We start from the raw sequence: 20117 nt of genomic DNA, 5'->3' as shown, positions 1-20117 counted from the left end.
CTATTTTCAGGCGTTCTTGCTCTTGCTGCAACACAACAGTATTTTCTCCTCTCTGAAGTTGCTACACGAATTTTGCCAGCATTGTGTCAATTAACAATTGACCCTGAAAAGTCTGTAAGGGACAGTGCTTTCCGCACCATCAAAGGATTTCTAGGGAAACTGGAGAAAGTTTCAGAAGATCCCAGTTTAAGAGAGTCAATGGGTATGCTTCATTTATAAATCTACAATCAGCATTGTGTTGTAGATTTTATTATTCTCAGAATTTCTATGCAGATTCTATCCATTTATAATGCTAAACTTTAAGCTGTATGTAGCATCTAAATTGAATACTTTATAAATATTAAGGGGAAATATCTGTGATTTACAGTATGTCACAGCTAACAAAATGAGAAAACATGTACCACAATTTAATATAAAATTGAACCTTTAGACATACAAACACCAGCTGCAGAAGACAAATAAGCACAGACGTACTGAAAGCATAGGAGAAAGAACTCTAGTATCTCCTGCAAACATGATAAAACTGACATGTTTGCCTCATTTCACAAATTGTGATCCAGATAAGATTGGGTTTGCTATTGATGGAACATGAAATTCAGAGCAATGTAGACAGCCAGTGATCTATATACTTTCTGTTGAGGCAATGTAGTATTTTAAAATGCTACTGGAAAAAATTACTTGTAAGATCATATTGTATTCTTCCATTATTGGTCTCTTTTGCAACATTGTCAGATTCTTTGTCTCAAGCACATGCTAAGTAACATGATGCAGTTATTAAATGATATGACATATGTTTGAGAAGAACAGCACTCAAATCCTCATCCAATTAACCTGATGGCATGTTTTGTGGTTTCAGGCAAAACTGGAGACAGTTCTGTCAACTAAACCGTTCATGTTTTTCTTGCCTGTTCTTTTCCAACTCTGCTGTTGCTTCTCATTGATACACAAAAATCAAGTGGAAAGATAAATTGTTACTTTCCTTTGTTTTGTGCAAATGCATTATTTTTTAAATGACGATGTATTTGTCAACAGCAGTTCCATTTATTACAATTTCCACAGATACAATTACAATCTTAAGTTATTTTCAAGTGGTTAAAGGAGTTGAAACACAGCAGCTGTCTACATTAATAAAATGAGTAAAAAGGATGTGAGCCTCTGTATGGACATCCAGCACATTTAATCACTTTACAATGACCTAATGTTGAAATTGTAGACATGGAATTTGTAATAAATACTTCTGTTGATAAAGAATATGACTGTATTTAAAAAAATTCTAAGAGACTATGAACCCACAATAAATACAGTTGTGTAAACACATTATTGGTGATTTGCAAAGGTCATACTGTCCATTCAGTTTTTAAATCATGCAATATTGCAGTTTTTACAACAGAGTGTTAGTATGCTGTTGGAACTTGAACACTGAAAGTTGCTTTTGCTGGTGATGCTCTTACCAACTTACATACCATTCTGTGCAAGCCCCTGCATTATATGTGTCAGAAGCAAAAGCACAGTGCATGTATCTCACAAAATGTTTTCAAACGTTATTTATTCTGACAAATTTTGAAAGTAGAGGATACTGGATCTGCAATTATCATTTTTCTCTTTTCCTGTTCCATTCATGAATCATGCGGGGTGAGCACTATTAAACATGAGAAACTTTCTGCAGCCAGCTCAAAAGAAAAAGCACTGCAGTGTATGTGACAGTGAGTACCACAAGCATTCAGTCAACTTGAAATCACTCTATCAGGAAAAGAACTAATTGCCTAGAAGCAAAGAAAAAAAAAATCTCCTGGGATTTATAACATTTCAAGCAAAACATTAAAAATACGTTCTTCTGATATAGCTCCTTTAATCAGCCATGGATTTGATGACTTTCAGAAGGTATCTTTTCAGACAGACTAAAGTGTACCCTTTTTATACTCACTTTTAAGAAATGTATTAGGACAGATATATTAACAAACTATTAACTTATTTTTCTCAAAATTTTAATAGAAGGTAATGTACTTAAGAGTGGTTGAGCATTTCTGCAGTTGTAAGATTCAAAGGTCGCCCCATTGATTATGCTGTCTACCATTTCAGTGGTTGTATACAAAAATATGTGAATGTCAAGATTTAATCTAGCATGATCTTTTGTGACCTGTCCAAGCCATTTTACTGTGCAAATCACAGACTTTCTTTGTAAAAACTCAGTTGTTGGGCTTTTGAGCGAAAATGTGATTCAGTTCATATTTAGCTTCTAAGAAACTAAATATGGTAGCTTATGCAGATCTCATGATGAATCATCTTCAGAGAATTCACAAATTACTACTGGCAGTCCATCACATTTAATTCTGGAACCATTCCTGTTTTTGCTATATAAAAATTAACTTTCATCTTACACTGATAAAGAAGAAATAGTCCATTTTGCTGATGGTACAGGCATCGTAATCATATCCATCAGAGCTGCAACAACAGGAGGAGTAATAAATAAAACATTAAAAAATATTATTGATTGGTTCTTGGAAAAGGGTCTACCACCTAATATAGAAACAACACAGGTAATTAAATTATGTGCAGAGCAAGACATATCATCACTAACAATACAGTATCACAGAAAGGAAATGGGTTGTTCAAAATTCTTGGATTTACATTTGAATTCGAAATCAAATATTATCGATGTCCTCAAACACACTTATTCACCTACATTTGCTCTATGTGTGATTGCTGATTTTGGCGATGAAAGCATTAAAAAATTAGCTTACTTTGCATACTTTCATTCATTAATATGGAATTATCTGGGGAAGTTCCACATATAGATACAAAATTTTCATTGCACAGGCATATGCTGTACAGAAATACCTGGTGTCTATCCTGAAACAACTGTTAGTAACATTAGATATACTAGTAGCTAACAGCAGCCTCACATTACGTTTACTCTCTCATGAAAGTTGTTGTGAAGAATTGGGCACAATTTGAAAATAATAGTAGCATTCATAAATATAACATTTGGAACAAAAATAATCTCCTTACTCTTGTACAGAGAGGAACAAAGTGTGCAGCTGTGAGAATATTTGACCATCTGCCTTGTGGATTAAAGCTGCTGACAAATAGTGAAAGTTTTAAAAACAAATTTAAATCTCTTCTTCTCGACAATTCCTATTCCATAGATAAATTTGAGTCGATATTACACTTTTGGTTGGGTTTCATGTATCAGATTTTTACTGTAGGCCAAAATTAAAAGAAAGGTGCAGTTATCTAAGTGTCCAGCTTGCATCCATGCTTTCGCAGAGAAGATATGTTATATGTGTAAACCTATTGCCATATTCCGCATCTTGCTGAACTAACATGAATATGATTCACAGAACATACTAAAAACTAAAATTAAAATAAATTGTCAGTAGTATTCTTATAATCCCAATTTTTTTATCATTGTGGTCATTTCACAAGATGTGTGTGTGTGGCAGGAAGCAATACTCTGCTTGACTCTTCTTCAAATGTATATTCTCAAGATGTTAACGGTAAACTTATCCTTTATGCTCGAGCACTTAACCAGATGAACCTATGACAGAATTCATATCTCTCCTTTAGATATTATCTATTTGTAACCACATAAGAATCTCAGATGGATGAGCAATTGACAAGAGTTAATTGAAGGGGTATTTTATAAGTTACATCCTCTGTGAGTGAGTGATAGTTCGTGAGGATTCTTCTAAAAGATCTCCATGTAGTATCTGCCTTTCTTGCAAGTAGTAGTACATGGTAATTAGACTTTAAATGGTTCTGGACATAAATTCTTTGTCAGATAATGATTATGAATGTTTTAGTGATTTATCTCAAATTGTTTGCTCAGACAGTAATGTTTGTCCTTATCTGTATATGCACAGTAACTGTTACCTCTGTTTACGTTGAAAGTCAGTGCCAGTATATGCAGCAGGTGTTGATCCTCTGCAGGTCTTCTAGCTTTTCTCTATAATTTTGTGACTTTGTAACGTAATCTATATACAACAGAATCCTCTGTGAACAAAGTTAAAGAGCTTCCTATGTTATCCATAAGATGATTTGTATATATTAAAACAGTATCTAATCTGTGGCACTCATTTGGGCAAGTACAGTGTTACTTTGATATTTTTTCTATGAATTTCATCTAAAATCTGACAACCAATTTGAAACAAATGTATATGACACAAGCTGGGGATGCTTGATTGGGAACAAATTTAAAATTTCTACCATGAAAATAGTTTGAAATAAATATTTATTCAGAAACCATGATAGCACTAATGGAATTAATGAATGCAAATGAAAAGGAAGAAACACAAAAGAAAACCTTAATTTTTATGCAGTTTTATAAGACTTCTTAAATAGAAATAAATATTTTTATTTTTTCAGAGGCTGATGTCCATACTGCGACACCAAGCTTGTCAAATGCTGCAGCAACCTGGGCAGGGTGGGCTGTAACAGCTGTAACTGCCAAATTTTATCGCAGCCAATCTGATACCGTGAAGTCAATTACACCAATGGCGAGCAAAACTCTGAGCAAGCCAGGTTCTCTTGGTATGCTGTCATTTATAACGTAACTACAGTACATTTCAATAAATTATTTATTTTACCCATGATTACCATAATACTCAAGGGCTTTTTCAGCTATAGAAGTAGTTTGTTGAATAATTCTCCTTATGGGCAAAAAGATTCACAGCAGTTATAGCCTGGTGTTACTTCACTAAGATTTGTAAGAAGGAACTGTGATGAAAGAACATTTGTTTGCTGATACATTCATGTGTGTGGTGCAAATATAGTGTGCATTATTCAAACCAGGAATAGCACAGTATGACATCATTCCAATAAACACATGAATTTATCGATAAATAAATGTTCATTTCTTCACACTTGCTTATTAATGGAAATGAACACACTTCATATGCCTCAATTGTAGTGTAGACACACCAGTTTCAACAGTCATCTTAGAACAATAAAAGTGTCTACACTGCAATCACAGTGTATGAAGTGTGTTCATTTCTGACCATACCGCCCCCACATGACCCCACAGTACAGCATGTGTGCCTTACTTGCTTATTAAAACTGGATGATACCTCCCTACAAATGTAGTGCAGTGAGTATTAGTGTTGTTATTAGTTTCCAAAGATACATAATTTGTTGTTGCCATAATTTTTTATGCCAAATGCTGCAGTACAGAGAGAATTCTTGTCTTCTGCTCTAACTGGTTGCATTAATGGCACTGCTCAATGGTTGGCACTGTCATACAGTATTCAGTAGGCTTTTAAAGCTTCATTGAACTATAGCAACATTCATTACATCTAAGTATGTACTACATTAGTGCAAATTAAGAGAAAAATCTATAACCCATTTGAGATGAAGCAAGTTGAGTGTCCAGTCTCATTTGCTATGTTTTTCTACCTCCCAAGATTTTCTAAATGTCTCCTAGACTATGGTAATGAGATTATAATAGTGTACCCAGAGAGTGCACAGTATTTTCAGATTCATAAACAAACTTAGTCCCATTGAATTTCATTGCTCATTAAATACTACTTGCTGTTATAGTTTCAGTGATCTAATTAGTTAACTCATAAACTTTGTTAATTATGAAATATTGTTAATTGAAAAGGTTAATATAATATGACCTTAATATTTTGTGAGCATTAAGAAATATTTTTCAGCATATTAACACCTATCACTTGAAAATACATATCTTCAACTTTTCCTTAAGGTACCTAAAACTGTCTGAAACTAATTACCTTCAAATTAATTAATATTAGAGCTTCAGACCATTGCTAACTTCAATTACAAATTATATCAACATTACTGTTAGGTTCTGAACTTTGGCATTAAATTTTGTTGAAATGTTCCATTTGACATGCAGCATTTTTTAATTAACTCACTAATTAGAAAGCTCAATATTTTGAGGGTCACAAAATATTTTATTTAAGATGGTTCCATCAGTAATGAGTAGTGTAAAAGATATAGTTCATAGGCGAGACTATATATAGAACTAGCACATCTGAGATTGGCCAGTCGTAGAGTAAATGGAGCAACATCTGTGTCTCTCATCGCGAGCAATGTGCCATAGTACAATAACTAACATTCTGAAATATTTGCATATATTGTGTACAGTTAATTTCCTCCCACTCGTAGGTTTAATTCATGACTTCTGTGACAGTAAGTACTAATTAATTCTGAGTGAGAACTTATTAGAGGAACACAATGATTATTGACTCCTATGAACAGTGACTGGTTAGCAGGACAGTGTTGACAGATTTACTGATTATTTTTGTGCGCTATCTTAATTGTTTTGGAGTTTGTTAAATGTGTATGAGACCAGTGCTATGGTGAACAGATACATCAAATTTTTGTCACATGTGAGTCATTTTGAACCACTGAGCTGTGTTGCTTGAATACTGCACTAAACTCAGCATCATGTAGGAAGGCAGCCCAATTTTCAGCTGTTCTGCCCATCCCCCTCCTTCAACTACTGGAATCCAATAAGATTCATTCTCTTTCTGGGCAACCAGTCGCGAGTTGCAGCTAGATGGTGAAAATATGTCTGCTGCATGCTGCACTGTTGCTGTACTTCACGACAACCACATTATTCATTCAACAGTGTCTGTTTTTTTTTTCTTTCTTTCTTCTTCTTCTTCTTCTTCTTCTTCTTGTTGTAGCAATGTAGCTGTGAATGTGTGTCTGTAAATGTTTTGATATGGTTAAAAAAGGTCAGGTGATGGCAATGAACATGAAGTGCTTCACAAGCAGGTGAGGCAGATTATTTACCACACTTATAACTTTTTCAAACATGAATTTGAAAGTGGGTCTCATACTGTCGACATTAGAAGACACAAGAATGGACTGCAGATACGTGTGGTTTCAGGAAGAGAACTGTGAATAGAACTGAAATGAAAACATCAGAGCTGTGGGATCCTTAGGAAAAGTTGGTTTCATGTCATTAGGAAAAACTGGTTTTGTGTTGCCTGGAAAGCGTCAGTATCGCAAGAAACCTGTAACACAAATGGGTGGTATTGACAATGGTGTTTTAAAGCTCTCCATATGGTAACACCAAACATCAGAAAAATTTGGTACAGTTATGAATGAGAAAATTGGCTTCAGAGGTAGTGCTTCATCAGTGTAAAAAATTTTAAAAGATATTGGTTTCAAATATGTTAAGAAGAGAGTTTTTAGTTGAAAGAAGCGATATAGATGCTACAAGAACCACATCCCTTATAAAGATGTGCAGTACAAGAGGAGGAGGCAACCCAGCAGTGTATTACCTTGATGAAACATGGGTGAATCAGAAGCATGTGGTGTCATCAAGAGGACTCTAAACAGAATTGTAAATGAAAGCATCAGAGCTGTAGGAACCTTAGGAAAAACTGGTTTCATGTTGCCTGGAAAACATCGAAATCCCAAGAAACTTGTAACACAGATGGGTTGTATTGCTTATGCTGCTTGAACATGAGTGATGGTACTGGAGTTTTTAAAGTTCCAGTAGGAATAGGTTCTCAGATAATTATTCTGCATGCTGGCTCTTCTTCTAGTTTTGTCACTGAGAGTAAACTTTTATTTAGGTGTAGGGAAAAGCAGTGACTACCAATCAAAAATGAAAGCTGTCAGTTTCGTGAAGTGGTTCACCGAACAATTCTTGTCATACCGTGCTTCAAAGTCAGTTATTGTGATGTACCATGCTATTTATCATACAACTGTTACCAATAAAACACAAAGTACAAACACCAAGAAAGGGGATATTTTGCCCTGGTGTAAAAATAAAAATATTTCACACAATATAAACCTGACTTGTGCTGAACTCCTGCAGCTTGTTAATTTAAATAAGTTACGCAACAGAATATACATACATGATTTTCATGCATGTGAATGTGGTCACACAGTTTTGCATTTACCCACATGTCTTTCTTACTTATTCCGTGGCACTACGGTCCTCTGATGACCTTGGCCTCCTCAGTCACAGATTTCCAATTGTCTCGGTCTTCAGCACATCTGCGCCACCTCCTCACTCCCACTGCTCTCAGGTTGGCTTCCGCATCTTCCAGCAATCTCACATGTGGTCATCCTCTCCTTCTTCTACCGCCAGGATGTCCCCTCATCTTTGGGAGCCTTTCTTCTGTCATCTGCTGGACATGTCCTAACCATCTTAGCCTTCCCATTTTGATTGAGGTTACCAAATCAGGTTCTTTGTCTTATTTTTTCATTAGTCCTAATTCTCCATATCTCACCTTCTGTCACAGGACCAAAAATCTTCCTCAGCACTTTCCTTTCCCATATATTTAGCTGCTTCTCCAAAGCCTCCATCAGTACCCATGCTTCACTGCCATACATAAGAACTGGTTTGATCACTGTTTTGTAGTGTGTCAGCTTTAGTCTCCTAATTAGTTTCTTACTTTTGAGCATGGTGTATAGTGCTCTATATGATCTGTCAGCAGCCTTAATTCAGTTTGTTATATCTGCCTTCACTTTGTTTTCTGATGTTATTACTGAGCCAAGATAAATAAAGCTATCTACTCTTTCCAAGCTGTACCCTTCTAACTGTAGAGTGTCTGTTTTTCTTCTAACACTCTCAGTTAGCGTATACTTAGATTTTCTCACACTAATTTCTAAACCAAGGTTCTTGGCAGTGGCTTCAAACTCTTTGAAGGCTGATGTGAGCCCCTCCGTACTTCTAGCACTTATTACTAAATCATCTGCATAGACTAAGATTTGCAGAAATCTATTGTAAATATTGCCTCCTGGGTTTGTGATTGTTGATCTTACTGCATTCTCTAATACCAGCTTGAATAGTACTGGGGAGAATTTGCCCATATATCACTGTCGGTATAATCCCATGGAATTAATTAGGGCAAAGGTTGAAGGTTATGTGGGAGAAAAAGAAAAATCATTTAAGATAACAGACATTGAATCGCTTGTACAGGAAGCAGCAGATAACATCCCCCCCCACCCCACCCCACCCCTCAGTGAGGGCCCAGTCTGTGCAGCATATCCAAATGCTTCAGAAAGAATACTTTGTAGTGTAGTAAAGATTGATATAAGGCTTTAACCTACCATCGTAAATTTACAAATTTACAATCAGATGGTTTGGACACAACTCAGATAACAGAGACTATGGTATTACAGTGTAGACTTTGGAACAAAGCAAAGTAATAATATTTCTTAGTTTAAAGACTCTTGGCTTAAAAAATGTGTTTGTCAGCATATCAGTTGCACACATAATATATGAGAACATCCTAGCCTTTATTGATTGGGAATTTGCATCCTCTGAAGAAGCAGATTATAATGTTCAATATTGCCCAAGTAGAAATTAAGCTTTTCCTAACTTGTTGTATGCTCTAATAACTCATGAGAATGTGACCGGATAAATTTGTAAAAAAATCCGATATTCCCACAGGTAAATCCCTCTCATTCTCAAGGCACGAATTGTAAAATCGGTTAAAATGACAGAAACAGTTAAGTGTCAAGATATCATTGGGTTTCAATGTCATCGGTGAGCATTTCCTCGAGTTATTCATTGAAGATGGTTAATTGTTTCCATGTTCAATGGATTATAAATGTTTTCTCTCACTGCAATGTTGAAAAAATTAGTTGGCACTCAAAGGCCCATTGACAGCGAATGTGACAACATACTGACCACTTTTACAATATCTATTTACATTAGTGTTTGCTACCAGTAATTCTTTCTTGCACACAGTGATCACACTTAACTACAGTGAAACACAACCATATACACATTTTTAAAAATTCTATGGAGCAGAAGCAGTTGTCAAGCAAGTATAATGACTTTGTTTTGTGCTTGAAGTTTATTTTGTTGTGATTGTCAAGACGTGAAGTAAGATTTCTGTCAAGATGATAGACTGAAATTGGTTTTAAAATTTGTTATTCCCAGTGTAAATTTGAATGCATAATACAGTGTACCAAAGGCAGATTAACCTGATTGTTGTCTGCAGCAACACAGTTTGGCACCATGTCCTTGGTTTACGCGCTCTGTGCTGTCATGTATGCACAGATCTCATCCTCTCCATGTTTCCCTACTGCTCTGTCTCCACATGCGGAAGCGCCATTCTACTTGATGTGTGTTATAGGATAATAGGTAACAATCTTTCCTTTCATTCAAACTTTGTGAGAGACCCAAAACTGGCCATATCAGTGAATGCCGTACACCAAGTGTGTAATTAAAGTGTTTTAAATCTACTTCTGGTGCTGACCACAATACTGCTATATATTGTTAGCATAACTAACATCTTTCAGCCAGTTTTGGAGCCAACACAGCTACTGTGAGTACTAAAGATATTACAGAAACATATCAACATCCAAAGAAAACCCTATTTAGATATCATGCAAATTCTCCATCATGGATGTACAGAAGAAGCTTATGCAGAAGGAAGCAGGTTTGTTACATGTTGGGTATATGCTTCATTTGTCAGTTGAATCCTAGTGAGTCTAACAAGTTATTTAGAACACTAGGTGATACAGAGAAAATGACTACCATGTTAGTATAATCAAAACATATTGTAATGTTACTGTTACGGTGCATGTTGAGTTGTGTTTTGGATAGGCATCACAGTTAATGGAAAACCACCAATATATATTTCTGCTCTATGATTGGCCACAGTAGCACAGCATTGTACTGAGATTACATGGTGATGTGGTGGGTTGTTTTTTTTTACCGTGGTTCATTGAATCCTTACTTCAGGCTCATTAATAGCACTGTCCATATCTACAGAATTATGTATGTTGCTGAAACATTGATCTGTTTGCATGCAAGGGGCAATAGCACTTGTTGTTGCACTAATATATTGCTTTGTGTGTTTTCATTGCCCTGTGTACATCCATGATGGAGAATTTTCATGATATCTAAATAGGGTTTTCTTTGGATGTTGATATGTTTCTGTAATATCTTTAGTACTCACAATAATAGAAGCTACAGTATTTTATGTGACTGGTCACAATTTTTAAGAACTATAGAAAATATGAGGAAAGCCAATAACAACTTACAGATTAGTAAATAGAGGTAATAACAGGCAGTAACAATGTTACAGAATTACACTTCCACCAATTCTTACTCCCCCTCTTACCTCTAACATGTTGGTGCTTAATGTCTTGCATTCCTGTCCCATTCTGGTTTCAGTAATAGACAGTATATTACTTGTTTGTGTATTTTCTTTCAGGCTGTACAAATAACTTAGCTACACAAGAATGTGATTTAACAATTAGGTTTTTCTTATCTTTTAATATATATAATTTTTAATGATTCTGTTTGTGCATTTTCCTTTAATCTTGTTTGAAATATAACGTCTGTCTTTGTCCAATGTCATTTGTTTGCATCTTGCGAGGTGGACAGTTGCTTAAGGTACAGGACTTGCATCCAGCAGCAGCAGGTATCAAATCCACATTTTTTTAAGGAAGACACTGGGATGTTTTCTTTGTAAACGACATGGTTACTTTCTTTTCACAACCCTGTCCTGCCCCAGTTTTTGCTCTGTCTCAGATACCTCGTTATCAACAGGGGGATAAACCCTAGTTTACCGTTCTTCCTTTGTTTGTATTTCATGGTTATATATTTATTTTCTCTGTGCTTTTTATTGTGTCTTTTCTGATTCTCACTCACTTTGGCTTCGTTATAGGGGCCTACCTAACAAGATATCAAATATTCTAGAACTAATACCAAAAACAGCATTGGTGATGTTTTTATATTATGATACAAGGTTCAATATTTGTATCTTGGAATACTAAGCATCCCGTATCTTAACCCAAAGAAAATCCTGAATTATTGTTTTTCTTTCTTTTTAGAACAGCCATCAAGCAGTAGCATATCCACTACTACATCAAGTGTAACATCAATGACATCCTTGGAACAAGAAGAAAGTAAAGGTGGTGATTCAGTGTCTGACTATGATGAAACATGGGACACAGAAAACTGGGGAGACATGGAGGTAACTATTAGAACATAGTGTAATCAAAAATCTGAGTAATACCTAATTTGTTCAGATACAACAGTTATTTCTTTCCAAAAGAAAGAGTCTGAGATATGTATAATACATCATTGAAATCCTTGGTATGTCTGCTGGTTAAAAAAGTAAGAGTTGTCAACCATATTTTTTATGTGAACCCCAAGCACTTCACTAGACATTTTCTATTGGACATGTTATGACCTTGCATTCATCTAACATGAAAACCACCTCATGCAACTAGTGGCCCTCTGAGGAATAAAACCCACATAGTAACATAATCTTTTTCATATTGACAAGGTTTTTCAAGAGATGATAAAGCTGACCATAGGACCTAGCAAGAATTTGATCTGGACTTATGTATTTCTTAGTTTTCGTTCTTACCCATGCAGACACCAAGCACCCACTATGTGATTTCTTGTTGATTTTTGCGGTATCGAAACATAAGTCAAGGAACATAATTATAGACAATTTTGATAATATTGTTTCTCAACAAGAGCCACATTTTCAACCCTCGAACAGGCACATCGTTTTTCATAACATTAGTGGGCCCCATTGCACTTTGTACACATTTAAAAAATAACTATCTTACATGTTACCAAGCTAATTATGTAAGAGCAAAGTTAAAGTTTAATTACATAGTGACAAAATAAACTTACATTATATAAACTAAATCACTGTTTAATTAAACAACAATAAAATAAACCTTTCATTATATCACTGTTGTAGCATACAAGTGTTACATCACAGTAACGACCACTCAAAGCGTCAAACTGCACAATTGCATCAGATCCCTAATTGGTTACTAATTATCTCATATAGATAACTTCCTCATTGCGGGATTTTGCTATTAGCTCAGTGTCTGGGTAATTTTCTTGCATGGGTCATAAATTTTCTGTCACCTAGCTTCCTGTTCATTTATATTACTACTGCTGACTTGGATGTATGACAACATGACTTATAACTGTGTTAGCTGGAGCAATAATAAAAGAATAGTATGGCCTCACAATTGTAAAACAACAATGGAACAGTGCAAAATAATGATATTAATTATTGGCACACTTTATACAAAGGCATGCACACTGGAGGGTTAATTTAATGTAGATGATTTCCTGGCCACATTTAATATTAATATGCCACAAATTTTTCCCAATTACATGACTTACAAAAAAGTAGGACGAATTTGGCCATGAAAAAAATATCAAGGGGAGATCTTTGTTACGAGAACCCACATAAGCCACAGAAAATGCAACACACAGGTTGGCTCTGGTACTTTAGTCTTAAAATATTAAGGAAGAATTTTCATTAATAGGACTAATAATATTGGAGACACGTTTGTCTTCTACATTGTGATTTCTGCAAGAGCACCTCACTTGCATAAACTGATGTAGCTTCTGTCAAGAAATTAACTTTTTTACATGTTTTAATCATAGTCACTCCCTAGTGTAAGAAGGTAGTGCACTGTTCAGTTCAGGCTAACTTCTCCCCTCAGAGTACCTTATCTGAGATACGACAGCCAGACAGATGGCCTCACCAGTTGCAAATTACGAGTAATGTCCCGCACCACCAGGAACTCCTCTTCCCCTGTTGCATGGCCCACCAACCTAGTAGTGAGGTGAAAAAATCCTGAAGGAGTTGCGTATAGTTTCATAAACCTGAATGGAAGCATAAATTTTAAGTTTCCAAAGAAACTGAGGTGGAGATGTGCTCCAACCTTCATGCAAAAACACGGACATGATACACACCCATCTCAAAAGGACAATCAGTTAAATATCCAAAGTATGCCATTGCTCTCAGGCGTTTATTAAAAAATCATTCCATTGGCAGATGAGCAATATTACAGTATTCAGGTCTCTGTGCTGTGGGTAATAGTTTACAGGCTTGCTGCGATGAGGGGTGTCTACCCAGTACTAGGTGTGTGTCTCACCAGATATCAATGTCTCCATGTTCTGCGTTATCTGTTGACCACAAAATCTGTCTGACAAGACCAAGGTTACATAGCCTGATATCTTTGTGCCAAACTTTTAAGGTCTTCTCACCTCTAGCAGATCAGTTCATGGATCACAGTAACACATAAGAGAAAACAGCATTCACACTAGTGCTTTTTCTAGCAGTAGTACACACATTCACACACAAACCACACTGACACCCAAACACACACTCCTGTGGCCATGGTGGCAGAACTAAGTGTTTAGGTATCTGGTTGTATGTATGTGTGTACTAGTGCTAGCAAAAGGGCTAGTGCTCAAAAGCTAGTGTGAATGCTTTTTTATGTTATGTGTTACTGTGCTCCACGTATCAATCTGCTATAGGCGAGTGGTTGTTTTTCCCTTATTTTCCGTATTGCTCCAGCCAGGATTTTCCATTATTGTTTGACCTTTTAGGTCTGGTATTCTTACTCCCTTGTTTTGATTTTGGAGATATTGATCAAACTGTGTTACAAGTAGCAGTCTTTTGATTCTTCTGTCTGCCTGCTGAAGAGGTGTGTTATTCTTGTACTTTGTTTTACTGTTGTGGCTGTTCAATTCTAGGTATACTTGCTGGTTAATCACTGCTACAGATACACAGTTGCATGTACAGATGCAGGTCATTGCACTTTCATTAACCTCCATCCTTGGTTGTCAGTGCAGGTTGTTTTTTGCTTAGGTGGTAGTTTTACAGGAGTGTCCCTAAATGACCATTTTCATGTTGGAGTACTGTATACATTGAGTATGCCGTTATTGAATGACTGAATTGTTGGGACCTTAATACAACACATTGGATTAAATATGTAAGGCTCAACTTTTGGATTGATGAAACTCACTGCTATGTACTCTTGTAGTTTTGGTACAGTGCATGCTTTCTTATGGAGTTCACCAGCTACTCTCCTCATTGAGTAGCTCAAACTACAGGGTGTTTATAAATGAATATCATGGTTTTAATGCTTTATAATATTTATTATATTAAACTTACTGTTATAAAGGATATGTCAAATGAAAGAGCAACTCAGACAGTTTTACCAAGAACCTTATAAATGTTCAATGTGAGCACCATTTGTCACACGGCACACATCAAGTCTATAGTCGAGTTCTTCCCAAACATTGATAAATGTGTCTTCAGTGATTGTAGCAACAGCTCCTTCAATCCAGTTTCTTAATTCAGGGAGGTCTGCTAGTAGCGGAGACACGTACACACGATCCTTGATGAAGCCCCAAAGGAAAAAATCGCATGGCATTAGGTCGGGCGAACGTGGAGGCCATGCAAAGAAACCCCTGTTATTGCGCGCCTTGCGGCCTATCCAGCACCTGGGTACAGTGAAGTTCACCAATCAAATGACAAATGGTGCTCACATTGAACATTTATAAGGTTCTTGGTAAAACTGTTGGAGTTGCTCTTTCATTTGACATATCATTTATAACTGTAAGTTTAATGTAATAAATATTATAAAGCATTAAAACCCTGATATTCCTTTATAAACACCCTGTATTTCTACCAAGAGTGTACCATTTCACAACCTCTTGATTTTTACTGACCCTGCAAGTCTCCCAAGGTTTTATGAATCTAAAAATGTAACCATACAGTGTTGCCTTTCTTGGCTGGTACTTATTGTAGCGAAGCAAGGGGCACCAAATTTGTTGTTAAAGTCAGTAAATTACAATGGACCATATTTTTCAGTACAGGTATTTCGTTCATTCTAAGCAAGTGTCGATTTGTGACGTCATCGTCCAGATTCGAGTTGACTGTAATCTGAATCTGTTTTAGAAAACTTATAATTTCTCTCCGGTGATAAAATTTTATTGATTATGAAGTAAAAGTTCTTGAAGGTTATTCAGGATCGGAAATGTTTCATTATTAATTACATGTCATAATTTATTTGTTTAATATAAAGGTGTTTAGAATTTTGTATGCTTAAAAAAGTGTGAATTTATGTGCAGCTTTTACTTTGAGATGAGTGCTAAAAGTGTGTGTGTGTGTGTACAGTTCTCTGACCTATGTGGTGAATTTTGTTTTGTGATCTTGACCTGAATGGAGAGTAAATCCAGTTTCATTTAAACTTTACTTGGGATAGACACATCACGTTATTACAAAAGAGTTGTTTAGCCCATCAGGGAAAACTGAAACCTGCGTGCTTGATTTGAAATATGTTACAGCCAGTGTGTGATCGAGCTGTCCAGTAAATCTTGTACAATAGTTGAAGATGCATTTGGACTTGTTGCATGAAGTTGGAAATTAATTTTGGGACACATGCTGATTTTGACAAAAAATGAACCAAAAGTTTATTCAAAATATCGAGGACCAGTTTTAATTGAGATACATATCACCTTGTTGATAAGTACCCTAGCAACACTGTAAAGCAGCTTAAATTATTCATTAGAGTAACTCCAACTGTGTCCTTGTGTTTCCCTTCCTGCTAAGTGCATGACCTTCACAGCAAACCAGTATATAATTCAGATATCTATTTCTTATCAAAAGTAACATCTTATACTGCATGAAACAACATGCACAACACTAAAAGTGCTTATACATGTGTAGATTGTATTGTAGTGACACAGACACTAGAAAATTTCTGCCTCGGCCATTTGCACCATTTGCAGGAAGTGTGGTGTTCTTGATAGATCATATCAGAGAAAAGATAACAGTTCTGTCATTTAGCTACGTAGCTGCTAACACATTATTAAGTTACTGGGGCTTTAAACTTCAAAGTTTAAATCCATTGAGCTTATTTAACCAAGATTTTATTTTACAGGCTCCTAGTGGCCAGATAGGAATGACAGAACCTCGCAGTCCATTACCTGGGCAGATAAGTGGTAGAACAGACCGGAAAGGAACTGATGGCTGGGACATGGATGAATGGGGCAGTCTTGAAGAAGAGCCTGTAAGTTGTTTTTAATGTTTAAAATAAAATCTTTGTTCAGTAAACAAGCAATTAGTTATGACTATCCTGTACGTCTTTGGAATCCACTCTTTTTTTTTTTTTTTTTTTTTTTTTTTTTTTTTTTTTTTTTTTTTTTTTTTTTTTTTTTTTTTTTGTCCCCTCATTGTCTAATCTCTGTCTGCTGTCTTTGTTTAATGTTGCAGTGAGTATTACAGTTTATGTTAGGAAAGTTGATTCAAAAAAGGTCAGTGGTTGATTTCACCATACATACTGTTTTTTGTATGATGTGGATAAATGTGGAACGCTGTACAAGGGGAATAAACTTCAGTACTGTAGAAAAATGAGAGGAACACTGGAATACCTAAGTCGAAACACAGTCTCTGGAGTGGATGACATTTCTTCAGAATTATTGAGATCCTCATAAGAGCCTGCTATGACTGAACTGTTCCACTTGGTGTGCAAGATATAGGAGACAGTAAAAAATAAGATGTAAGAATTCCAGTTTCAAAGAAGGCAGATGATGACAGGTTTGGATATTCCCAAACTATCAGTTTAATAGTTCATGGTTGCAAAATACTGACACACATTATTTTCTGGAGAGTGGAAAAACTGATTGAAGCTGACTCAGGAAAGATCCATTTGGGATCTGGAGAAATATAGGAAAGTGCAAGGCAATGCTGACTGTATGACTTTATTGGAAAATAAATTTAAGAAAAGCAGACCTATATTTGAAATTCTGAAAATATTGAAAATACAGAGATGGATAGGTTCTCTATGACTTACACTACTATCAGACTGCTTTGATGAGTCAGAGGACATGAAAGAGAAGTGGTATTTGAGAAGGGAATGAGACAAGTTCATAGTCTATGACCAATGTTATTCAACCTGTACTTCAGCAAGCAGTAAAGAATACCAAGGAGAAATTTAGAAAAGCTGTAACAGTTCAGGAAGGAGAAATGAAAACTTTGAGATTTTCCAACAACATTGTAATTCTGTCAGACAGCAAAATACTTTGTAAGACCAGTTGAATAAAATGGATATCGTTGCAAAAAGACGTTATAAGATGAAAATCAACAACAGAAAGACAAAGTTAATGGAGATGCTGAGGGAATTAGATGAAGAATTTACATGAAACTCTATAGTGTCTCCATGTGTCTTCTTTCACATTTCTCAAAGTGTTTGTAATGAGTAAATGGTGCTCCATACAAAAATTCTACCGGGTGGCTTCCCTTTCATTCCCTTCACTGAGTCTGTGATCTCCTATTTTTCCTTCTCTTCCTTTTCCTACTATCAAATTCCAGTCCTCCATCACAATTATTTTTGTCTCCGTTGAACAGTTTCTTTTTGTCTCATTATACATTCTTTCAATCAATTCATCATCTTGCAGTCCTCTTAGGAATATAGACTTGTACTACTATTTTGTGTTTAGCTTTGTGTTCATGTTGGTGTATCTGAAGATAAGGCAGTGGAATTGGAGGATGGAACATCAGGGTTATCTAAATTACTTCAAAATATGAAGAGTGAGTAAAATTAACATCAGGACAGGTGTTTATTCCAAAGGAACAGAATAGGGAGGAAACTCATATATAAGATGTATTGTAAACAAGAAAATTAAAAAAAAAAATTTAATAAATTCAAAATATTACATGCACTTAAGGAATTTCAAATAGAACATCAGGGCTAGTTTTAAAAATAAACAAAATATAGTCCATGGAAATAAATCATGTGTATGCACTAGAGTGCCCAAATTTTGATGTGCAAGGAGAAGACACTAAACAAAGAGTGACAGAAATTGATAAACGATGGCAGTTTCTGCTACAACATGATAATGTGGAAGCTTCATGCAAAATTAGGACAAAAACAAAGAACATTTCCTTGTAGGAAATGACGAGGGCCATATATTTTTAAAATCTGCTGTGAACAACAACATTTTTATCCAGAGCACATTCTTTCTGCAGAAAACAACTAAAAATTGCACTTCGCAAGGATCAAATGGAAATAAAAACTAAATATACTATATTTTATCTATCATTGACAAAGCTATACTGGATGCAACAGTCCTAAAACACTTTTGAATTGTAAGTAGTCACATATTTGTACAATTTAGAATACAAAGAGAGGCAAATATAGACAGCAACAAACATACTAATCAGGAAACCAGAAACTTTAAATTATGAGAATTTCAATGTGGAGATGGGTCAGATTTTCAAAAAAGGGATGCAGGAAAAGATGGGCAAGAGTTTCAGCCAGAAGTTAATATGCTCAGTTAAGCAAGAACACTGAAATTTCTCTGAGATGTTGAGATAAGTTCAAATGAAAATTTGATAAGAGAAACATTTGAAAATAATAAGAGTAAGAAGAAAACAGAGCATAAATTTATATTTTCATGAGTTAAGGCAATGTACGACAATGTAAACATCCCAGATGTAACATTAGCTGTAGTATATCTTCTTCTTCTTCTTCTTCTTCTTCTTCTTCTTCTCCTCCTCTTCAGGTTCTAGACAGGAATTGCCTGTTACGGTACCCATCTCTGTCGGGGTCTTCCCCCGTCTCTTCTCTCATGGCACTTCTAATTTCTTGCTTTTAAAGGAAGTTTCTCACTCTCCGTTCTTTGTAGATGTTCGTTCTATTTTCTACTGTAATCTCGCATTTTATCATTGGGGCTAAAGATTTGCAGTTCTTCTCTGATATCTCGATTTCTTAGCCTGTCTTCTATTGTGCAACCTTTAACACCTCAAAGGAATTTCATTTCGTGTGCCTGAATCCGGCTTTCTTGTCTCTTGGTAATCACCCAGAGCATTGTGGGAAGTGCAACAATTTTGTAATATTTAATTTTAGTGTCTTTCCTGGTTTTGTTTATTAGGTTTCTGTTAATTTTTCCACATTTCAGTATCTCTGCTGTAGCCATATGTCATTTCACATCTGAGATAAGTGAAGTGGTTTACTTGCTGCAAAATCTTCTCATCTATCAATATTTTGGTTCTGATTGGTTCTTTCCCCATAAAAGCCATTTATTGTCTTAGCTTCTTTTGTTTTAAATTTCCATGTTAAATTTTGCACTTATTTGTTTTAGCAAGTAGATTCCTTTCTGTAGGTCATCTTCCTTATCTGCTAGGATCACTGCATCATCAGCATATAGTAAATTATTTAAAGGAATGTTCCTCTCTAGGTAGATGCCTTTTTGAAATTCTGATTTCCATATATGTATTGTTTCATTAATGTAGATGTTGAACAAAGTTGGAATGAATGTTAATGGAGCATATCTAAATCATCTGTGTTACACTGATGGCATTGTACTGTTGGAAAGGGAGACTACAATAAACTTG

At 35.6% G+C, this 20117-nt stretch overlaps 1 protein-coding gene across 1 annotated transcript in view; it reads left to right on the top strand.

Moving 5' to 3' along the window:
• The window catches only part of LOC124601081 (N-terminal kinase-like protein), a 118310-nt gene that overhangs the window by 77191 nt on the left and 21002 nt on the right, over nt 1-20117 (top strand). The window contains exons 11-14 of the mRNA XM_047136215.1: nt 11-202; nt 4366-4530; nt 11779-11921; nt 16663-16791. Of these exons, the coding sequence (XP_046992171.1) occupies nt 11-202; nt 4366-4530; nt 11779-11921; nt 16663-16791 (629 nt within the window). The remainder of the gene's footprint in view (nt 1-10; nt 203-4365; nt 4531-11778; nt 11922-16662; nt 16792-20117) is intronic.

The sequence above is a fragment of the Schistocerca americana genome, chromosome 1 (assembly GCF_021461395.2).
Source record: "Schistocerca americana isolate TAMUIC-IGC-003095 chromosome 1, iqSchAmer2.1, whole genome shotgun sequence".
Taxonomy (NCBI): Eukaryota; Metazoa; Arthropoda; class Insecta; order Orthoptera; family Acrididae; genus Schistocerca; species Schistocerca americana.
The sequence above is the reverse complement of the archived record's forward strand: the minus strand, read 5'-3'. Positions and strand labels throughout refer to the sequence as shown.